The sequence below is a fragment of the Salmo salar genome, chromosome 21, assembly GCF_965601325.2.
Source record: "Salmo salar chromosome 21, fSalSal1, whole genome shotgun sequence".
NCBI classification, from domain to species: Eukaryota; Metazoa; Chordata; class Actinopteri; order Salmoniformes; family Salmonidae; genus Salmo; species Salmo salar.
In genome coordinates this window covers 11,952,725-11,975,082 of record NC_138311.1, presented here as the reverse complement: position 1 = coordinate 11,975,082, position 22,358 = coordinate 11,952,725, and the positions used below count along the sequence as shown (strand labels likewise).

Genomic DNA, 22,358 nt, shown 5'->3' with positions numbered 1-22,358 from the left:
AGAGCATTGGGCAAGTAACTGAACGGTTGCTGGTTCGAATCTTAGAGCCAACAAGGTGAAAAAAAGTCTGCTGATGTGCCCTCGAGCAAGGCACTAATTGTTCCTCTAAGTTGATTGGATAAGAGAGTCTGCTACATGACTTAAATATAGCCAATGAACCACTTACAGTGCAATGTACCTGCTCATTTAGCAGCCACTTTCATCCAAACAGTCAGAGAACAACACATAACAATACATAACCTCCTATACAGGAATCAAAGCCACATATCTGGTTTTGAGAACCACAAGCTCCAAAAAACTGAGCCATAGAAACCCCCGAACTACACAGTGAGAGAAAGGAAGAACTCAGGTCACATGTCAGGGGAGCAGTAAAAGTGAATGGGAGGAACGGAATACACAACGATACTGTGGTTCTGAGGGGACGATACATCGTTGGTCTGTGTTGATGGCTGTGTGGGTGTGCGGAGTGAGACCTTAGAATCCGCCCTCTCTCCTACAGCTGGTGGAAGGAAAATAGATAGATAGTGAATTGAGTGTTTCGGTTCAGCAACCTGTGGTTGCAGTGACTCAGTTTGTCGAGGCTGTAGTGCGAGTATTCCCTTGCACTCCCAAGTCTAGGTCGTACTCATCAAGCTTTTCACTGAACCACATATGTGCACTGTGCATGTAATTGCGCTCATAATGCGTTATACTAAGGTGACGCATAGAAAGTGATCAATCCTTTCCTCCTTATCACGACTGTTTTTAAATATTCTCTTTCCAGGTGTAGAAATACAATTTGGTTAAGTTGAATTTCTCTTTTGTGCTGTGGTCGTGTACCTGTCACTGGGTTGATCCCGGATAGAAACAGCGTCGCATAGTTGTTCCTTTTACTGATAGGCTGTCAATATAGTGTAGGTGAAGTTGCAAAAGGAATCTGCCTGCGATGTGTCAGTGTTGTGAAGTTGTCTGAGACAGTGACAGCATTGTGTAGATGTTTGTAATCATACTGCTAATTTGCTGTGGGACTTCTCTGATTGACAGTATGAATAGCTCTTCCAGTGTAGCTGAACACTGCCTGCTTTTTGGGGCCGGCAGTATTTGGGTAGGCAGTGTTTTGGTGCGAGTAAGAAGTGGCTCAGGGCCGTGTTGTAGTAACCCTCTACTTTGCTGACCTCAGGAACATGGCGCTTGTCTCCTGGCTGCGGGCATGGCGGGTGAGCGGGCAGCATGCCCAAATTTCCTGAGCCCGCTTTCTTTCCATCCCGCTATCACCGCCACAATTATAGGCCTCCACTGAGCAAACCACGCCTCCCCCCTCCCACACGCACACAGCTGTCTGCAGTGGCGGCCCAAGAGAGAGAGGAGGTATTTTCAGGAGGCTCGGTACCTCAGACAGCTGAGATACACAGAGGAGAGTGTGCGTCACTGACTGTGTCAGAATGCCTCTGGCACTTGGGTGAAGAGAATGAGTAAGAGCTCCCGAGTGGCGCAGTGGTCTAAGCCACTGCATCTCAGTGCTAGAGGCGTCACTACAGCCCCTGGTTCGATTCCGGGCTGTATCACAAACGGCCGTGATTGGGAGTCCCATAGGGCAGAGCACAATTGGCCCAGTGTCATCTGGGTTAGGGTTTGGCCGGGGTAGGCCGTCATTGTAGATAAGAATAACAAGTGACAGAGTGAGGAGGTGAAGGAGATAATGAATGAGAGGAAGAGTAGAGAATGAAAGCATACCTGGGTAGTAGAAATACATCCAAAGAGATGCAACGAGAAAGTAGTACTGTTGGGGAAGTATTTGTTCAGCTGCTATAAAGCACACACACCACACACACGTCAAGCCTCGATCAAAAACTGCACGCATCATCAACCCCTCTCTAAAACAGACGACAACCTTGGGAAAGCCACAGCGATCCATTAGAGAGCCAGTGTGAGTGGAAACATTTTTTTTTTATAGGTCTGCTATGGAGTGAATCAGTGGATATCTATGTGGTAGATGAAAAAGGCTTGGTTAATAAGGCTAGTGGATAACGAGTTTTAACAAGATTTACGACGCCGTCTTAGCTACGGGACATCCTGGGTTTGTGGGGTGGTGTCACGCCCTGACCATAGAGAGCCCTCGGGGTTCTCTATGGTGTAATAGGTCAGAGCGTGACTAGGGGGGTTTTCTAGTTATTATAGTTCTATGTTGGTGTGTGAGTATGGTTCCCAATTGAAGGCAGCTGAATATCGTTGCCTCTAATTGGGGATCATACTTAGTGTGTCCCTTTTCCCACCTGCGTTGTGGGATATTGTTTTGTTTGTATGAGTGCTACGTATTGCACGTTTGTTAATTGTTTGTTGTTTTGAAGTTTCACTGTAATAAATATGTGGAACTCTACTCACGATCGTGACAGGTGGGATCGTGACAGGTGGGATCCAAAAACCTTCCTGCCTCCATCAGCTAGTTCCTGCCTGTAAAGTGTCGTCGCTGAGGTTTGCTTTCGATGTCGAGGGAAAATGTGTACTATTCTGCTCTGCCATGGCACGCAGTCGCACCGAATGTGTTTGTTCAGATTAAAGGTGCAATATGTAGCTTTGTGTGCCTTTTAACCAAATTCACATAAAAATGTGAGTTACGGTATACATCTGTTTTTCTCATTGAAAGCAAGTCTGATAAGCGGTAGATCCGTTCTATGTGTACTATTTCTACATTTTGTTTTTGCGTCTTTTTACTTTCGGTTTAGATGGTACAATGATTCTCTATTGCTTGTTTTGTCACAAACTGAAATTAGGTGAACATTTCAGAATTTTGGCAACCAGGTAATGGCAGAGCGATTTCTACACATTGTGCCTTTAAATAAAAAGAAAGTTGAATAAAAAGTGCTTAGAACATGTTTCTGTATTACCTGTTGCACATTTAGTTTGTTCCTCAATGCATGGACCTTGGTTGGATTGTGTGCATGTGTGTCTGTGTATTGCTGTGAGAGAGTGTGTGTGTGTGTGTGTATCCCGACACTGTGTGGGAGCATGCTTGGGAGGACCTGCTAAGCCTCAGGGTTGAACACCTCTCTCCTGAGACAGTCAGGTCTAACATAAATCCCCCTGACCCACTGTAATATCCTCATCACACGCCAACACACACACTCAGACTCTCTCTCACACAAACACACGTATACGTACCACATACACACCCGCGCATTGACTCGCTACCGGTACCCCCTGTATATAGCCTCGTTATTGTTATGTAAATTCCTTGTGTTACTTTTTGATTACATTTTTTTGGTTTATTTAGTAAATATTTTATTAACTCTATTTCTTGAACTGCATTTTAGGTTAAGGGCTTGTAAGTAAGCCTTTCACGGTAAGGTCTACACCTGTAGTATTCGCCGCATGTGACAAATACAATTTGATTCAATTTGTATCTCATCCTCTCTAGCATTTCTGCGAAGATAATGCCGCCACCTCTGTGACTACTCGATGCGCCCGACCTATAAAGCTCCCCGAACCCACCGAAACCCCCTGAAGATCAGTTCCGCAGGTGGTCGCCCAACACGTCAACTTTCCCATAGAGGTGGCCCTCTGGAGTCTGCTATTCCTTCTCCTCTGATCTTTACTGGGGCATTCCTGTAGCTATTGGATTTTTCACCGATATGAGAAGACGAGATGAGCCACGTCTCTCTCTCTTTCATCTGCACTGTTTTCTTTACCTTTTTCACAGTGAGGTTGTGCACTTAGGGTTTGGGAGAGAATAGACTAGACGGAGGTGGGAGATTTAGTCAGTGTGCTGCCGTAGATGAACACTCTTTGGGGGATTGAGAAGTCTTTCTGTAGGGGACTTTGTTCACAAATAGTTCACCCAAGTTCTCAAAATGGCGTCCATTCGCTCATTGCGCTGAGTGATAAGACATGCAGACGCACTAAGACTCAAACACGAGCGCGTGCACACACACTTCTTTCAGAATGGAGGCAGCTTTTCCCTCAGTGGCATTGACAAGAAACAGGGAAACCTCCCTCTCTAGGAACTCTCTCCATCTTCCTCCTTTTCATCCCTTTGTGTGTGTGTGTGTGTGTGTTGTGTGTTTTCATGTGGACTCCTAAACAGCAGATGAGGAGGAAGACGATATAGCTTGACTGGACACACATGACTTCAGTTTACGATTGCTAATTAGCAATAGCTCATGTACAGATTCCCCCTGCGATGGACTGAGACCGATTGCGGGAGCTTAGAAGTAGAACCGTCGACTGCCAGGCACCCGAAAAGAGATCCATCCTCACCGTCCGGCCTAATCCACCCAGGAGGGGCACGCCAAGACCGGCTAGGGAAGTAAAATAGACCCCCCCCCCCCCCGGATACAATACCTCCCAAACCTACTAACCAACAAAGGGTTAACGCTAGCCATGCCTACATGTTAGGCTCAAAGGCTTTTCCGACCGTTCACAAAAAAGCATGGGAGAGCAGGCAAAGAGACAGGGTAGAAAACACATACACAGACACACACACACACACACACTTCAAAGCCTTGTCATCTGGCGTTGCGGAGAGCTGGGTTGAATTAAGCTCAATTCTCCTCTCTGTTTCCAAGTTCATGGTGAGAGAGGGAGCGAGAGGGAGAGAGAGAGACGGTGCTTCTGGTTTTCATTAGGGACCATTTTCTTATCTTTTTTTTCTCTCTCTTTCTGGAGTCTGGCTTGATCCCCTGCAAATGCAACGTGGCACTGGCTGTGAAGAAATTAGAAGATGACGCCCGCGAGGCAGGCATCCTCTTACACAGAGAGAGAGAGAGAGAACGAGAAGGGAGCGAATATGCTGCTTACAAAACAAGAGACAAAATAAGGAGTGAGATGGGGAGGATGTGTGCGTGTGTGTATGGTTTGTGTGTGTGTGTGTGTGTGTGTGTGTGAGAGTAAGTGTGTATTTGTGTCTGTGTGTCTCTGTGCTTGAGAGAGAGAGAGAAAGACATAGAAAGAGACAGAGGGAGAGGGAGAGCGGATATATGGACTGTTGGGCTATGCTGGCCTTATTCCTCTGGGTTCTGTTAATCAGAGAGGCCGAGGAGAGACTCTCACTTCCTCACTGTGGGATTGATAAGCGCCAGGGGCCAGCTGAGTGACATAAGGGGAAGACCCACGTACGCCTTCTCTAAGTTCAATTCAAGAATATTTATTGACATGGAAAGTGTAAGAATTGACATTGCCAAAGAAAACATATCAAATCAATTTCCATCTCTCCCCATCTACATTTTACATTTACATTTACGTCATTTAGCAGACGCTCTTATCCAGAGCGACTTACAAATCTACTTGTGTAGATCTCATAGCTTTGGATAGGTGTAAGCAATATGGTGGAATTTCCACCTAGCCTTTCAGAGGTTGAGGTGAAGCTAGGATGTAAAGTTAAGGTTGTATCAATCACTTACAGTATCTCATAAAGTTCATGAACTTTGCTCGCTGTCAGCCTGTCATTGCTAGAGGACTATATAACCGAATCAACTTTTAGAATATCTGTCGTGGCTGAAAACCAACGTTTTCACATTACGTTTTTTATTGTTGTGGGAAAGGAGAATTAACAAAGAGGCAACTCGAATTAACTCTGATGGCTTTTATTAGAATACATTACAAGCAGTGGGAGAAAAAAAAATAATTCATGCTGCGAGAGGTATCAGATCCTGGCAAATAGGTTCCGGAACGAAACTGTCCAAAACAGAGAGGTGCCGGATCCTGTTCCAGCAGGATCAAATGAAGCACTGGTTATACTGCTATAGAGAAAAATAGCCAATGGATGCCAAGATACATGAGGCATGACAACAACATGAGGAGCGACAACACACGGTTTTCTGGCCTGAACTACTAGTGTCACAGAGTATCAACAAACAAGATGTCTAACCCTTTCCAAACAGTTGGTCTTGCAGTTCTATCAATTGCAGCATCAACATAATGGGGCAGGATGGTTACTAACAATGCATTGTCAGAATCTTAAGAATTTTCCAAATGTAGCTTCCAAAAGATCCACTTTACACTGAGCCAACATGGGTATGATGGAAGACATTTTGGCACCAGTACGCTGTAGTTTCCCAATTCCTTTACCAGATTGACTGGTGTTGGGTGGCACTGGCTTCTATAAATTGAAGGGGGAGCTACTCTTCTTGCTTGGTTGAGAAAAAACAACAACAAAGGATAGATTTGAGCAACGCATAACATTTTGCTTTGCTTTAAATGGCTCTACAACAACAAAAGAGGCACTACCTGAAGACGGGCTACACGTGACTCAGATGGTAGGGGCAAGGCGCTTGAGGGTTTTTCACATGTGTTGCATATACTGTATAATAATATGTCGTAGGAACACATGCGCCCTAATATGTATCATGTTCCACATCTCAAATGCTGCGTAAATCCATATGACATATATGATACTGCGGCTTGTACAGCATGTGCTCCATCTGCCTTGGATGTGAGAGGGTCAGTTTGGGGTTAGGTGAGGAGCAGGGTTACAGTTGAAGTCGGAAGTTTACGTACACTTAGGTTGGAGTCATTAAAACTCATTTTTCAACCACTCCACAAATGTCTTGTTAACAAACTACAGTTTTGGCAAGTTGGTTAGGACATCTACTTTGTGCATGACACAAGTAATTCTTCCAACAATTGTTTACAGACAGATTATTTCACTTATAATTCACTGTATCACAATTCCAGTAGGTCAGAAGTTTACGTACACTAAGTTGACTGTGCCTTTAAACAGCTTGGAAAATTCCAGAAAATGATGTCATGGCTTTAGAAGCTTCTGATAGGCTAATTTACATAATTTGAGTCAATTGGAGGTGTACCTGTGGATGTATTTCAAGGCCTACCTTCAAACTCAGTGCCTCTTTGCTTGACATCATGGGAAAATCAAAAGAAATCAGCCAAGACCTCAGAAAAATAATTGTAGACCTCCACAAGTCTGGTTCATCCTTGGGAGCAATTTCCAAATGCCTGAAGGTACCACGTTCATCTGTACAAACAATAGTACACAAGTATAAACACCATGGAACCACGCAGCCGTCATACCGCTAAGGAAGGAGACGCGTTCTGTCTCCTAGAGATGAACGTACTTTGGTGCGAAAAATTGCAAATTAATCCCAGAACAACAGCAAAGGACCTTGTGAAGATGCTGGAGGAAAAGGGGACAAAAGTATCTATATCAACAGTAAAACGAGTCCTATATCGGCATAACCTGAAAGGCTGCTCAGCAAGGAAGAAGCCACTGCTCCAAAACCGCCATAAAAAAGCCAGACTATGGTTTGCAACTGCACATGGGGACAAAGATCGTAGTTTTGGAGAAATGTCCTCTGGTCTGATGAAACAAAAATAGAACTGTATGGCCATAATGACCATCGTTATGTTTGGAGGAAAAAGGGGGACGCTTGCAAGACAAAGAACACCATCCCAACCGTGAAGCACGGGGGTGGAAGCATCATGTTGTGGGGGTGCTTTGCTGCAGGAGGGACTTGTGCACTTCACAAAATAGATGGCATCATGAGGGGGGAAAATGATGTGGATATATTGAAGAAACATCTCAAGACATTAGTCAGGAAGTTCAAGCTTGGTTGCAAATGGGTCTTCCAAATGGACAATGACCCCAAGCATCCATCCAAAGTTGTGGCAAAACGGCTTAAGGACAACAAAGTCAAGGTATTGGAGTGGCCATCACAAAGCCCTGACCTCAATCCCATAGAACATTTGTGGGAAGTACTGAAAAAGCGTGTGTGAGTAAGGAGGCCTACAAATCTGACTCAGTTACACCAGCTCTGTCAGGAGGAATGGGCCAAAATTCACCCAACTTATTGTGGGAAGCTTGTGGAAGGCTACCCGAAACATTTGACCCAAGTTCAACAATTTAAAGGCAATGCTACCAAATACTAATTGAGTGTATGTAAACTTTTGACCCGCTGGGAATGTGATGAAAGAAATAAAAGCTGAAATAAATAATTCTCTCTACTATTATTCTGACATTTCACATTCTTAAAATAAAGTGGTGATTCTAACTGACCTAAGACAGGGAATTTTTACTAGGATTAAATGTTAGGAATTGTTAAAAACTGAGTTTAAATGTATTTGGCAAATGTGTATGTAAACTTCCGACTTCTACTGTATGTGGAGATTGAGATCTGGGGTACATTAGGGTGGCACGGTATCCTGGTTAGCATAGCATAGTGTGCAGCCAGCCATTCAGTGAGAGAGAGCGAGAGAGCGAGAGAGAGAGTGGCTTGATGTGTGTCTACTGGTACCGGCAGCTCAGACAGCTCATCTTCAAAGTGGGGCGTCGCGAATTGCCCTCTGCCCTGCATCCCACCATATGTCTGTGTGTGTGAGTGTGTTTGTGAGTGTATGCATGCATTCTTTGGTGGGTGGGTGAGTGTGTGTATGCACACATTGGTGCCTGTGAGCATGCGTGCGTGAGTTTCGAGTGGCGTTTGTTTTTCTGGTGTGTTTGTGTTGTGTGTCTATATGTGCTTGCTCGCATTGTGTGTGTGTGTACAGTGCGAGTGTGTAGGTGGGTTATAAATAGCCCCAGACAGCGGACCTAATGGAGTTCAGCCCTGGCATCAGCCTGCTTGGCAGATAAAAGAGGCCGCCACAAAGCTTTGCCTCGGCCGTGCACTACAACACATCATACTTCATGTTTCATGGCCTCTCAGCCATATAGAACACACTTCCTGTTATTTTTGGACGGGAGCTTTTCACACAGTCATGGTGAACCATGCCCTTTTTCCCCCAGATGAAATTCTCTCAGTACTTCTGCTCTGGATGAGATGTAATGTTGATGTAGTGTATCATGTGAATAGATATTACTGTAAAATTGACAATGTGTGGACAATATGTACACTTTTGGGACTATTTAATTGGTTCCATTGTACAGGGAAAATTAATCAAGTGCACCTGAAGCGTATGGAATTATTTGACATATGTATTTGACCGAGGTTTGACCCCAAATTATGTTAACGTGGTTGTATTCGTGAACATCACTTGTATTTTTGGCAGGGATATTTTACATCATTTGCCCAATCCGTTTTTTGTAGTCCTTTTTATGTTTTCTTCCCTCTAGAAAAATCTACTGTTGTCCTGAGTCTGCGATCAACTATTTCTATGTACTGCGTTCTAATCCTAACTGCTAACAATAGCTTACTGTCTCCGTCACTTTGGCTTAAGTTGAAAGCTGTGGACATAGACAACATAGGGTATCATTTACATTAAAGGCAAGAAGGCAATGGGTGATATCGGAGTGAATTATTCATTTAATGTGCGTCTGTAGACTTGCGGCCCTGACAGTAGGGTGTACAGTGGGGTCCAAAATGATTGACACCCTTGATAAAGATGAGCAATAATGACTGTATAAAATAAATCATTAAAATACTGAGCTATATTGCATGTTCCAATTAAAAAGTGGGAAATTATATTATTTTATAATAATATAATTTCTCAGAGAAAGATATTTTGCTTAACAAGTATATATATTTATTTTTTCTCCAAAAAGGTATGGGTCAAAATTATGATAATAATTAAAGTAGTCAAACGTTTAGTATTTGGTCCCATATTCCTAGTATTCCTAGTAAATTTGATTATAAATAAGAATAGAATATGTTTCTAAACACTTCTACATGAATGCGGATGCTACCATGATTACGGATAATCCTGAATGAATCGGGAATAATGATGAGTGAGAAAGTCACCGAGGGTCAAAGATCATACCCCCAAGACATGCTAACCTCTCACCATTACCAATAACAGGGGCGGCTAGCATGTCTTGGGGGTATGATCTTTGACCCTCGGTGACTTTCTCACTCATCATTATCTCATACTCTCAATATAGCTCAGTATTTGAATTATTTATTTTATACACTCATTATTGCTCATCTTTATCAAGGGTGTCAATTATTTTGAATCCTACTGTATATGGTTCCAGAGGTGGGAACTGTCAGGACAGATGGACCACTGGGACATTTCAGCCTGTTGAAATACAACCCTCTCCTCAGTCGAGTGCTCCCTAAGCACTCCACACTCCAACAGCCAACCCCCACCACTGCAAATTCCCCACTAAACAGGCCCCTAATTTTCTCTCTTTTTCACTCTTTTGTTTGCATGCGCTGGTGTTCCCGGCTTAAGAAAACATCACCGTACTCTGTGGTAGCTAGTCCGTGTTTGTGTGTTACCTGAAGGCAGCCAGGTACTCTGCGTCTCCCATGGGTGGTTCTAGCCCCCCGGTGAAAGCCATGTTCACATTGAAGCCCATGCCTGCCCCAGTGCCCACCTACAACACACACAACGCAACATAGGTTAGTCAACACACGCAAAATTACACACACATACACCATAACATCTGAACATTGATTGACCATTCCTCTATAGATGGACCATATCGAAGCCCTTTCTAGTAATATGTGTAGTATCTCTAGGAAAAGACTGCTGGGATTCCTGCTATTTACCTGTCAAAGCTCAGATTACAGCTGCCAGGCAAGAGCACACACTAATATATGCATGCACACACACAATTACACGCAACACACACTTTTACATTAAGTCTGTGCATTTTACAAACAACATCAATAATCTGAACTAAGTGGCGGTTGGTCTCATCATTAAGAAACATGTATCAGGAAATGCTACAATTGGACTACTGTCAATATTGTAGCAATTACTAGAGAGAGCCAACAACAGTTAAGTTTTTCTTTATGTTGCCAATTTGACTGTGAATAACAGGAACATTTCCAAAAATCTATTTTCTGGTCATTATTGGTTATTGAGCCAGGGATGGCAGAAAGTATAGTGCCCAGTGTTTGACTGAATGGTGAAACACGGCCACCATTTAATTTGATGATCAGTGTTCAATTTAGTGAGTGGTCACCAATCGGCAAAATTGCTGTAACTTTCAAAAAATTCCAAGGTTTTCCAGAAATTCCATTGGAAGATCCCGGAATCAGGAGGGAATAAGCCAGAAATCCTCCAATCAAACCTGGGGATTTGGGGAAAGTGACACGAATTTTGGAACCCTACGCTTCAGTACATTGTTTTTCATTAGCAAGAGGAAAGCATTGGTGTTGAAAAAAAATAATACATTTTTGGGATGGTAAAATGTTTTCAGTGTAAAATGATTAAAACCAGATATAAAGTATGTAGAAAATATAATAGAGCAATATATTTTTTTAATAAAAAATAATACAAATCACCAAAATAAAAACGAGACAGTTAGGAGAATCATTTTTTTTATGTCATGGCAAGGGGCCCCGATTAATTTTGTTATAATGTTTGAGTCACTAGGGCGTGTTTTTACGCTATCTGAGTGACTCAAACATAGTATTAAACATAGTATTCTCATTTTGCGTCTGAGTGACTCAAACATAGTATTAAACATAGTATTATCATTTAGCCTTGGCAAAATGAGTAAAATTGCAGAAAACGAACTTTAAAACTGCTAATTTTCTCTCTGCCCCATGGCAAAATGTGTAGAATTACAGGGAATTAGCTTTAAAACTGTAACTGTTCTCTCAGTCACATGACAAAATGTATAGAATTGCAGGAAATTAGCTTTGAAACTGCAATTTGTCTCTCAGCCCCATGACAAAATGTTTAGAATGGCAGAAAACTAGCTTTGAAACGGCAATTTGTCTCTCAACCCCCCCCCAACACTAACTTTGCCAACGCTGCTGAAAAAAATCCTAGGGGAAACACTGCACACACAGACACACACACACTCCGCCACTCACCTCATCAGGCGCTCCACTGCCGGGGAAGAAGTTGCCATCGTCGTAGCGATGGAGTGACAGATAGAGAATGTTGGGGTCGCTGTAGAATGCTTGTTGCGTGCCATTTCCATGATGAACATCCTGACAGACATGGAGAGTGGCGGGCTATGGTTACTTCCTGACTCTAACAACAGATTTAGGATCAGGTCTCCACATCCAAATCCTATCCATAAGCAATGCGCGCTAAACAACAAAATCAACCTTGAATCAGTCGTCAGATGGGCATAGAAGACTAATAGCAAGTGGAAACCAGAAAAAAAATGCTATCCATTGCCGTGCTTAGCCACTATCTAACATCCTACAACCTTTGTGACTTGTTCAGAGGGCTGTTTTAAGAGTAAGTCTGTTTTACAAATCCCATTGCTGGGTGACAATATCTATTACTTTCCATTTCATTTCAGTAGACCTTCCTACATAGTCAAACATAAAAAAGTGAAGTAAGCTTCTATATCTAGGGATTATCTCACACATGACAACTTTTAATGAAGGTTATTTTAAAACGAAGTATCTATTTCTTGATGGGACTGCTTTAGAAGTTTCGATAGAGACATTTTCTAATTCGAAAGGCCTTTAAAATGAAAAACAATGCTCCTCTTTCAGTCACTGACCTACAGTTGAAGTCGGAAGTTTACATACACCTTAGCAAAATACATTTAAACTCAGTTTTTCACAATTCCTGACATTTAATACTAGTATAAATTCCCTGTCTTAGGTCAGTTAGAATCACCACTTTATTTTAAGAATGTGAAATGTCAGAATAATAGTAGAGAGAATGATTTATTTCAGCTTTTATTTCTTTCATCATATTCCCAGTGGGTCAGAAGTTTACATACACTCAATTAGTATTTGGTAGCATTGCCTTTAAATTGTTGAACTTGGGTCAAATGTTTCGGGTACCCTTCCACAAGCTTTCCACAATAAGTTGGGTGAATTATGGCTCATTCCCCCTGACAGAGCTAGCTAGAGTAACTGAGTCAGGTTTGCAGGCCTCCTTGCTCACACACACCTTTTCAGTTCTGCCCACAAATTTTCTATAGGATTAAGGTCAGGGCTTTGTGATGGCCACTCCAATACACTGACTTCGTTGTCCTTAAGCCATTTTGCCACAACTTTGGATGTATGCTTGGGGTCATTGTCCATTTGGAAGACCCATTTGCGACCAAGCTTGAACTTCCTGACTGATGTCTTTTGATGTTTCTTCAATATATCCACATAATTTTCAACCTCATGATGCCATCTATTTTTGTGAAGTGCACAAGTCCCTCCTGCAGCAAAGCACCCCCACAATATGATGCTGCCACCCCCGTGCTTCACGGTTAGGATGGTGTTCTTCGGCTTGCAAGCCTCCCCCTTTTTCCTCCAAACATAACGATGGTCATTATGGCCAAACAGTTCTATTTTTGTTTCATCAGACCAGAGGACATTTCTCACAAAAGTACAAACTTTGTCCCCATGTGCAGTTGCAAACCATAGTCTGGCTTTTTTAAGGCGGTTTTGGAGCAGTGGCTTCTTCCTTGCTGAGCGGCCTTTCAGGTTATGTCGATATAGGACTCGTTTTACTGTGGATATAGATACTTTTGTACCTGTTTCCTCCAGCATCTTCACAAGGTCCTTTGCTGTTGTTTGGGATTGATTTGCACTTTTTCGCACCAAAGTACATTCATCTTTAGGAGACAGAGCGCGTCTCTTTCCAGAGTGGTATGACTGCTGCGTGGTCCCATGGTGTTTATACTTGCGTACTATTGTTTGTACAGATGAACGTGGTACCTTCAGGCATTCGGAAATTGCTCCCAAGGATGAACCAGACTTGTGGAGGTCTACAATTATTTTTCTGAGGTCTTGGCTGATTTCTTTTGATTTTCCCATGATGTCAAGCAAAGAGGCACTGAGTTTGAAGGTAGGCCTTGAAATACATCCACAGGTACACCTCCAATTGACTCAAATTATGTAAATTAGCCTATCAGAAGCTTCTAAAGCCATGACATCATTTTCTGGAATTTTCCAAGCTGTTTAAAGGCACAGTCAACTTAGTGTATGTAAACTTCTGACCTACTGGAATTGTGATACAGTGAATTATAAGTGAAATAATCTGTCTGCAAACAATTGTTGGAAAAATTACTTGTGTCATGCACAAAGTAGATGTCCTAACCATCTTGCCAAAACTACAGTTTGTTAACAAGAAATTTGAGGAGTGGTTGAAAAATGAGTTTTAATGACTTCAGCCTAAGTGTATGTAAACTTCTGACTTCAACTGTACATACCCTAGCTTGATAGTCTTTATAAGCAGCGCTTTTTGACACAAATGTGAGTTGTACTGATAAATGACATGACACACAGTGTCCAGCGCTCTTGCAAGATTTGGTACCAAAATTATTATGACATCAATTTGACAGATTCTAACGCCAGACATATGTCTCATATCATGTTATACAGACAGGTACTGTAAGTTGCCACTGAATAACTTGGTCTGTAAAAGCATTATATTAGACTCGCAGAACTAGGCCTGACCCCATTTAGTCGACTGGCCGATTGTTTTGTTGTTAGGCTGTTGGTGGACCAATTTTTTTTACTTGAGCGGAAGCAAAGTGTGTATATACATAAGTATGTGGACACCCATTCAAATGAGTGTATTCGGCTATTTCAGCCACACCTGTTGCTGACAGGTGCATAGAAATCGTGCACTGTCATCGCCATAGACAAACATTGGCAGTAGAATAGCCTTACTGAAGAGCTCAGTGACTTTCAACGTGGCACTGGCATAGGATGCCACCTTTCCAACAAGTCAGTTTGTAAAATTTCTGCCCTGCTAGAGCTGCCCCGTTCAACTGTAAGTGTTGTTATTGTGACGTGGAAACGGCTCAGCCGCGAAGTGGTAGGCCACACAACCCCACAGAACAGGACCGCTGAGTGCTGAAGCGTGTAAAAATATCATCAGTCCCTGGTTGCAACACTCACGACCGAGTTCCAAACTGCCACTGGAAGCAACGTCAGCACAAGAACTGTTCGTCGGGAGCTTCATGAAAGGGGTTTCCAAGGCCGAGCAGCCGCACTCAAGTCTATGCGCAATGCCAAGAGTCGGCTGGAGTGGTGTAAAGCCCGCTACCATTGGACTCTGGAGCAGTGGAAACATGTTCTCTGGAGTGATTAGTCATGCTTCACCATCTGGCAGTCCGACGGACGAATCTGTGTTTGGCAGGTGTCAGGAGAATGCTACCTGCCCCAATGCATAGTGCCATCTGTAAAGTTTGGTGGAGGAGGAGTAATGGTCTGGGGCTGTTTTTCATGGTTCGGGCTAGGTCCCTTAATTCCAGTGAAGGGAAATCTTAACGCTACAGCATACACTGACATTCTAGACATTTATGTGCTTCCATCAAACACCTTTGGGATGAATTGGAACGCAGACTACGAGCCAGGCCTAATCGCCCAACATCAGTGTCCGACCTCACAAATGTTCTTGTGGCTGAATGGAAGCAAGTCCCCGCAGTAATGTTCCAACATCTAATGGAAAGCCTTCCCAGAAGAGTGGATGCTGTTATGGCAGCAAAGGGGGGACCAACCCATGATTTTGGAATGAGGTGTTTGACGAGCAGGTGTCCACATACTTTTCGTCATGTAGTGTATATTTTTTATAGCACACGAGACACCGGTCTAACTCAAGGTCCCCAAAGCACACACATCCCTGGGTCACTCCTCTTCTCAGTTCGCTGCAGCTAGCGACTGGAACAAGCTGCAAAAAACATGCAAACTGGACCGTTTTGTCTCCATCTCTTCATCATTCAAAGACTCAATCATGGACACTCTTACTGACAGTTGTGGCTGCTTCGCGTGATGTATTGTTGTCTCTACCTTCTTGCCCTTTGTGCTGTTGTCTGTGCCCAATACTGTTTGTACCATGTTTTGTGCTGTTACCATGTTGTGTTGCTACCATGTTGTTGTCATGTTGTGTTGCTACCATGCTGTGTTTTCATGTGTTGCTGCCATGCTATTTTGTCGTCTTAGGTCTCTCTTTATGTAGTGTTGTGGTGTCTCTCTTGTCGTGATGTGTGTTTTGTCCTATATTTTATTTTTATTCCCAGCCCGTCCCCGCAGGAGGCCTTTTGCCTTCTGGTAGGCCGTCATTGTAAATAAGATTTTGATCTTAACTGACTTGCCTAGTTAAATAAAGGTTAAATGTTTTTTTTATATAAATATGAAAGATCTTTCCAGCTCTCTTTCGATAACCACTTGGTGTGTGAAAGGGAGAAATATGTAGTTGTCTGATCCGGTGGAAAGTAATTAAATAGGCCTACCTGATTACTTCTTATCCCTTGCGCAAATTACCGTAAAGATCTGTCTGTCCAGAGCTCACTGGCCCAAAATATTTTATACAATGTTGCAAGTTCGCTTGAGGTGCGTGTTGCCAGTCTGGCGCCACCTAAGCCAGTTCCACGCATCAGACCTCCAGTGCGCATACCCAGTCCGTAGTGTCCTGTTCCTGCTCCCTGCACAAGTCCTGAGGTGCGTGTTACCAGTCTGGCGCCACCCAAGCCAGTACCACGCACAAAGTCTCCAGTACGTATCCATAACCCGGTACAGCCAGTGCCTGCTGTGAGCACTCGGCCCTTAGTGCGTCTCCCCAGTCCGGTGAGACCGATTCCTGCTCCTCGCACTCTCTCTCGAGTGCGCATTCATAACCCGGTACAGCCAGTGCCTGCTGTGAGCACTCGGCCCTTAATGCGTCTTCCCAGTCCGGTGAGACCTATTCCTATTCCTGCTCCTCGCACTCTCCCTCCAGTGCGCATTCATAACCCGGTACAGCCAGTGCCTGTTGTGAGCACTCGGCCCTTAGTGCGTCTCCCCAGTCCGGTGAGACCGATTCCTGCTCCTCGAAAAAAGCCTCCAGTATGCATCCATAACCCGGTACGGCCAGTGCCTGCTGTGAGCACTCGGTCCTTAGTGCGTCTCCCCAGTCCGGTGAGACCGATTCCTGCTCCTCGTAAAAAGCCTCCAGTGATAGTCGAGGGTCCGACACCTGTAGAGATGATCCATGGCAAGGAGCCTGCAGAAACGGTCCCTAGTACGGAACCTACAACGACGCTCCTCAGCCCTGAGCCTCCGGCGACGCTCCTCAGCCCGGAGCCTCCGTTGACGCCCGGACCGGCGGCGGTCCGCAGCCCGGAGCCTCCGGCGGCGGTCCGCAGCCCGGAACCTCCGGCGGCGGTCCGCAGCCCGGAGCCTCCGGCGGCGGTCCGCAGCCCGGAGCCTCCGGCGGCGGTCCGCAGCCAAGAGCCTTCGGCGGCGGTCCGCAGCCCGGAGCCTCCGGCGGCGGTCCGCAGCCCGGAGCCTCCGGCGGCGGTCCGCAGCCCGGAGCCTCCGGCGGCGGTCCGCAGCCCGGAGCCTCCGGCGGCGGTCCGCAGCCCGGAGCCTCCGGCGGCGGTCCGCAGCCCGGAGCCTCCGGCGGCGGTCCGCAGCCCGGAGCCTTCGGCGGCGGTCCGCAGCCAAGAGCCTTCGGCCTTTGAGCCTGCAGCCCAAAGTCTTCAGCGGCGGTTGGCGGTCCGAAGCCTCCGGCGATGATCCATGGTCTGGTTCCTCCAGACATACAGAAGCGGGGGGGGGGGGGGATCAGCGGAAGGTGGGGGTACTACGCCCGGAACCAGAGCCGCCGCCATAGACATTAGTCACCCACCCTACCCTCCCTTTGTGTTTTGTTGTTGTTTTGTTGGGTTTTTGTTTGCATTCGGTGTCTGCACCTTTGGGGGGGGGGGGGGGGGGGGGGGTACTGTCATGTTCTGACCCTAGTAAGATGTCATTTTCTATAGTAGAGTAGGGCAGGGCGTGACAGGGGGTGTTTTTGGTTGTTCTATGTTTTCTATTTCTACGTTTAAGTTCTAGTTTTCTATTTCTATGTTGGGATTGTTTGGGGTTGATCTCTAATTGGAGGCAGTTGATCCTCATTGCCTCTGATTAGAGATCATATTTAAGTAGGGGTTTTTCGCTTACTGTTTTGGGGGTTATTATTTTTTGAGTAGTGTGTTTTCCTCTCTGCGTCACGGTTTGTTGTTTTGTGTTCTCAAGTATTTAAGTGTATTGCATTCAGTTTTCACGTTTAATAAATATGTGGAACTACGAACACGCTGCATTTTGGTCCGCTCCTTCAAACAGCCGTGACAATCACAGTGTGCTTAAAGCATCAGACAAGCTCAGTAGCCTATATATAGTTGTTTTTATTAACACATAGGGAAAAATACATGTTTACAAATGTGTTTAAAAAGGCGGCTCTCGGTCGACAAAGATTTTATTTTGTCGGGACATGCCCTACGCAGAACATTAACAAATGTTAATAAAGATGGGTCACATTATTTCATATAATATATGCCATTTAGCAGACAATTTTATGCAGAGCGACTTAAAGACATTCGTGCATACATTTTACGCATGAGTGGCATCAGCGGGAAACGAACCCACTACCCCCTTGCAAGCGCCATGCTCTAATGACTGAGCCCCACCTTATTCTATGTGAAAGCACAGGAAGTCCAAGGTGAACTCACCCAATCCACAATCAGGATCTTACTGACACTGAGCCTCTGCTGCAGAAGTTTAGCTGCGATGGCCACGGAGTTGAAGTAACAGAATCCCCTGTGTGATGGAGTGATGAGAGAGAGGGGGGAGGAGTGATAGAGAGAAAAAAAGAATATACAATGAGTCCAACAGGTATTGTGATTAGGGTTCTGATAATTAGATTTTGCTCTAAATCTCATACTGTTTCCATAACAACAAGATCTGATCCAATGAGAAGAAAGAAACATAAATGACGTTGGTCTTACATAGGTGTGCTCTCCTCTGCGTGGTGTCCAGGGGGCCGGACTACAGCAAAGCCGTTCTGCCAATCAGAGAAGAGGGAGCAATGTTGTTACCCATAAGGCCTTGATCAATCACAGACTAACAGACACTCGTACTGTAATAGCACAGATAAACACATAACCCCATAAACACACACGAAAATACCTAGTTACACACACACACACACACACACACACACACACACACACACACACACACACACACACACACACACACACACACACACACTTCCAGTTTCTCCATGCAGTATTCAGTTCTCTGCCTCTATGACCCTAAATCCCCTTGTGGCTCACACTTAATTGTTTTGCCATTGACAGGGAGGAGGGTCAGACACTGCCGATGACACACACACGCGAAAATGTTTATTCTATTCTACTGAGCCATTTACTTTATGTTCATATTCTTATCTTGTATTATTTCTTATTGTTGTTGCATTGTCGAGAAGGAACCTGCAAGTAAGCATTTTGTTGGACGGTATATACCATGTGTATCCTGTACTTACGACTAATAAATCTTGAAACACACACACACACACACACACACACACACACACACACACACACACACACACACACACACACACACACACACACACCACACACACACACACACACACACACACACACACACACACACACACACACACACACACACACACACAAAGGTTTGGCTGACAGCTGAGAGCAGCAGTGCGAGGCGTGGATGTTGTGTTAATGTAGGGACCTGGGGGACTCCCGCTGCTCCCGCGCCGACTGTTTACGGTCCTGGTGTAATATGGGGACATATGGGGACTGGTAGGGACGCCCAGTGTTTTCGGGGCCCTGACTGACTGTGGTATGTGTACGTGGTGAGGTGACCTGTGTCCCTGTAGTCCAGTCTAATGATGTTGAGGCAGCTGCTGTGGATTACTCTCCACCTCGCCTGGCCGCAGAGGATATTATTCTAGCAGAGGGACAGAAGGAACTCAGATTCTCTCTGACGATAGGGACCGCTTTCAAAGAGCTGTGTGTGCGAGAAAGCGAGTGTGTGTGATTTAAAGAGAGTAATGCAATTCCATTGAGTTCTATTTTAGAAACATTGATGATGCAGATGCAAGGCTCACTTGAACAGGCACGGGGGGGTGGCAGGTGATGTTATAGTCTGTTTTCCCTCCCTGGGGTTATGTGTGTGTTTGTGCGTGTGTGCTAAGATGGGGTTAAGGTGCAAGGAGGTCACTTCCTGTGATCTCTAACCCTTATGTAGAGCGCAGGCATTTTTTCATGAACCATTTCAGGTCATTATTCTTAGAAAGAGAGCGACGCCCTCCATAAATCAATCAAGATAAATGGTTGAACAAACGAGTCCATGAATGAATAAAACAAGTGAATAAATCTCAGTACCAACAACCAGTGCTGTTCAGTAAATGGCTTACATACTCAGCAACAGATACACTCCAAACAATAACCTTCAAATAACAATAGATCACATCCATTTTACGGTATGCCCCTACTGCCTCCCCTAACCAATGCTTCCAATTCCACTGGAACAAGAAGGAGAGTGAACGTGCTAGTTGAAGCCCTAAGTCCTAGCTGAAACTCTCTGCGAGCGTTAGCAATTTAGCATCCTATGCCAACGGCTGAGAGAGGGACTTTCATAAGTCTCTGTTACCTTACCCAGCTCTGCAGGTGGCTGTGGTGGGCAGGCTAATAAAGCCGGGGTGTTAGCGGGGACTATTAGCGTTAGCCAATTAGCGATGCCCGCGCACTAGGCCTCCCCGCGGAGTTCAAACGACAGTCGGGCGCTGCCAGGAGAGGCCACAGACACAGGAAGGCAGGCGGGCAGAAGGGGAGGAGTGTCTGTCTGAAAAGTGCTAATGAGAGCTTTGTGGTAGGGAGGGGGGCGGGAGGCATTCCTACCGAGTCTGGAGGTGTTAAGAGAGAGCACGGCTAACAAGGCTAAATTAATAAAGCTAAGCTAGCCCTGTGCCTAATTCAAATCAAATCAAACTTTATTTGCCACACGCCCGAATACAAGAAGTGTAGACTTTACCGTTAAATGCTTACTTACAAGCCCTGCAGTTCAAGAAGAAGAAAATATTTACCAAGTAGGCTAAAATAAAACGTAATAATAAAAAGTAACACAATAAGAATAACAATAACGAGGCTTTATACAGGGGGCACTGGTACCGAGTCAGTTTGCAGGGGTACAGGTTAGTTGAGGTAATCTGTACATGTAGGTGGGGGCGAAGTGACAATGTATAGGTAGCAAACAAACAGCGATTAGCAGCAGGGGGGGGGGGGTGTCAATGTAAATTGTCCGGTGGCTATTTTTATGAATTGATCAGCAGTCTAATAGCTTGGGGGTGGAAGCTGTTGAGGAGCCTTTTGGACTTGGCACTCCGGTACCGCTTGCCGTGCGGTAGCAGAGAAAACAGTCTATAACTTGGGTGACTGGAGTTTCTGACAATTTTATGGGCTTTCCTCTGACACCGCCTATTATATAGGTCCTGGATGGCAGGAAGCTTGGCCCAAGTGATGTACTGGGCCGTTCGAACCACCCTCTGTAGCGCCTTATGGTCAGATGTCGAGCAGTTGCCATACCAGGTGGTGATGCAACCCGTGATGCTCTCGATGGTGCAGCTGTAGAACCTATTGAGGATCTGGGGGCCCATGCCAAATATTTTCAGTCTCCTAAGTGTAAAAAGGTTTTACTGTGCCCTCTTCACGACTGTCTTGGTATGTTTGGACCATGATAGTTTGTTGGTGATGTGGACACCAAGGAACTTGAAACTCTCGACCTGCTCCACTACAGCCCCGTCGATGTTAATGGGGGCCTGTTCGGCCCGTCTTTTCCTGTTTTGCTCACATTGAGGGAGAGGTTGTTGTCCTGGCACCACACTGCCAGTTCTCTGACGACCTCCCTATAGGCCGTCTCATTGTTGTCGGTGATCAGTCCTACCACTGTTGTGTCGTCAGCAAACTTAATGATGGTGTTGGAGTCGTGTTTGGCCACGTCGTCATGGGTGAACAAGGAATACAGGAGGGGACAAAGTACACACCCCTGAGGGCCCCCAGTGTTAGGATCAGCGTGGCAGACGCATTGTTGCCTACCCTTACCACCTGGGGGCGGCCCGTCAGGAAGTCCAGGATCCAGTTGCAGAGGGAGGTGTTTAGTCCCAGAGTCCTTAGTTTAGTGATGAGCTTCGGTGGGCACTTTGGTGTTGAACGCTGAGCTGTAGTCGATGAACAGCATTCTCACATAGGTGTTACTTTTGTCCAGGTGAGAAAGGGCAGTGTGGAGCGCAATTGAGATTGCATCATCTGTGGATCTGTTGGGGCGGTATGCAAAATGGAGTGGGTCTAGGGTGTCCAGGAGGATGCTGCTGATGTGAAGCCATGACCAGCCTTTCATAGCACTTCATGGCTACCGATGTGAGTGCCACGGGGCGGTAATCATTTAGGCAGGTTACCTTCGCTTCCTTGGGCACAGGGACTATGGTGGTCTGCTTGAAACGTAGGTATTACAGACTCGGTCAGGGATAGGTTGAAAATGTCAGTGAAGACACTTGACAGTTGGTCCGCACAGGCTTTGAGTACACGTCCTGGTAATCCGTCTGGCTTTGTGAATGTTGACCTGTTTAAAGGTTTTGTTCACATCGGCTACCATGAGCTTTATCACACAGTCATACAGAACAGCTGATGTTCTCGTGCATGCTTCAGCGTTGCTTGTCTCGAAGCGAGCATAAAAGGCATTTAGCTCGCCTGGTAGGCTTGCGTCACTGGGCAGCTCCTGTCTGGGTTTCCC

The 22,358-nt window shown here is 45.2% G+C and overlaps 1 protein-coding gene across 4 annotated transcripts in view; it reads right to left on the bottom strand.

Moving 5' to 3' along the window:
• The window catches only part of hdac4 (histone deacetylase 4), a 243,538-nt gene that overhangs the window by 29,383 nt on the left and 191,797 nt on the right, over window positions 1-22,358 (bottom strand). For all 4 annotated transcript variants that reach the window (XM_014164296.3, XM_014164295.3, XM_045704424.2 and 1 more), the window contains 4 exons: window positions 18,539-18,594; window positions 18,263-18,350; window positions 11,697-11,816; window positions 10,146-10,243 (listed from right to left, as the gene is read on the bottom strand). In XM_014164296.3, coding sequence (XP_014019771.2) covers window positions 10,146-10,243; window positions 11,697-11,816; window positions 18,263-18,350; window positions 18,539-18,594 — 362 coding nt within the window. The remainder of the gene's footprint in view (window positions 1-10,145; window positions 10,244-11,696; window positions 11,817-18,262; window positions 18,351-18,538; window positions 18,595-22,358) is intronic.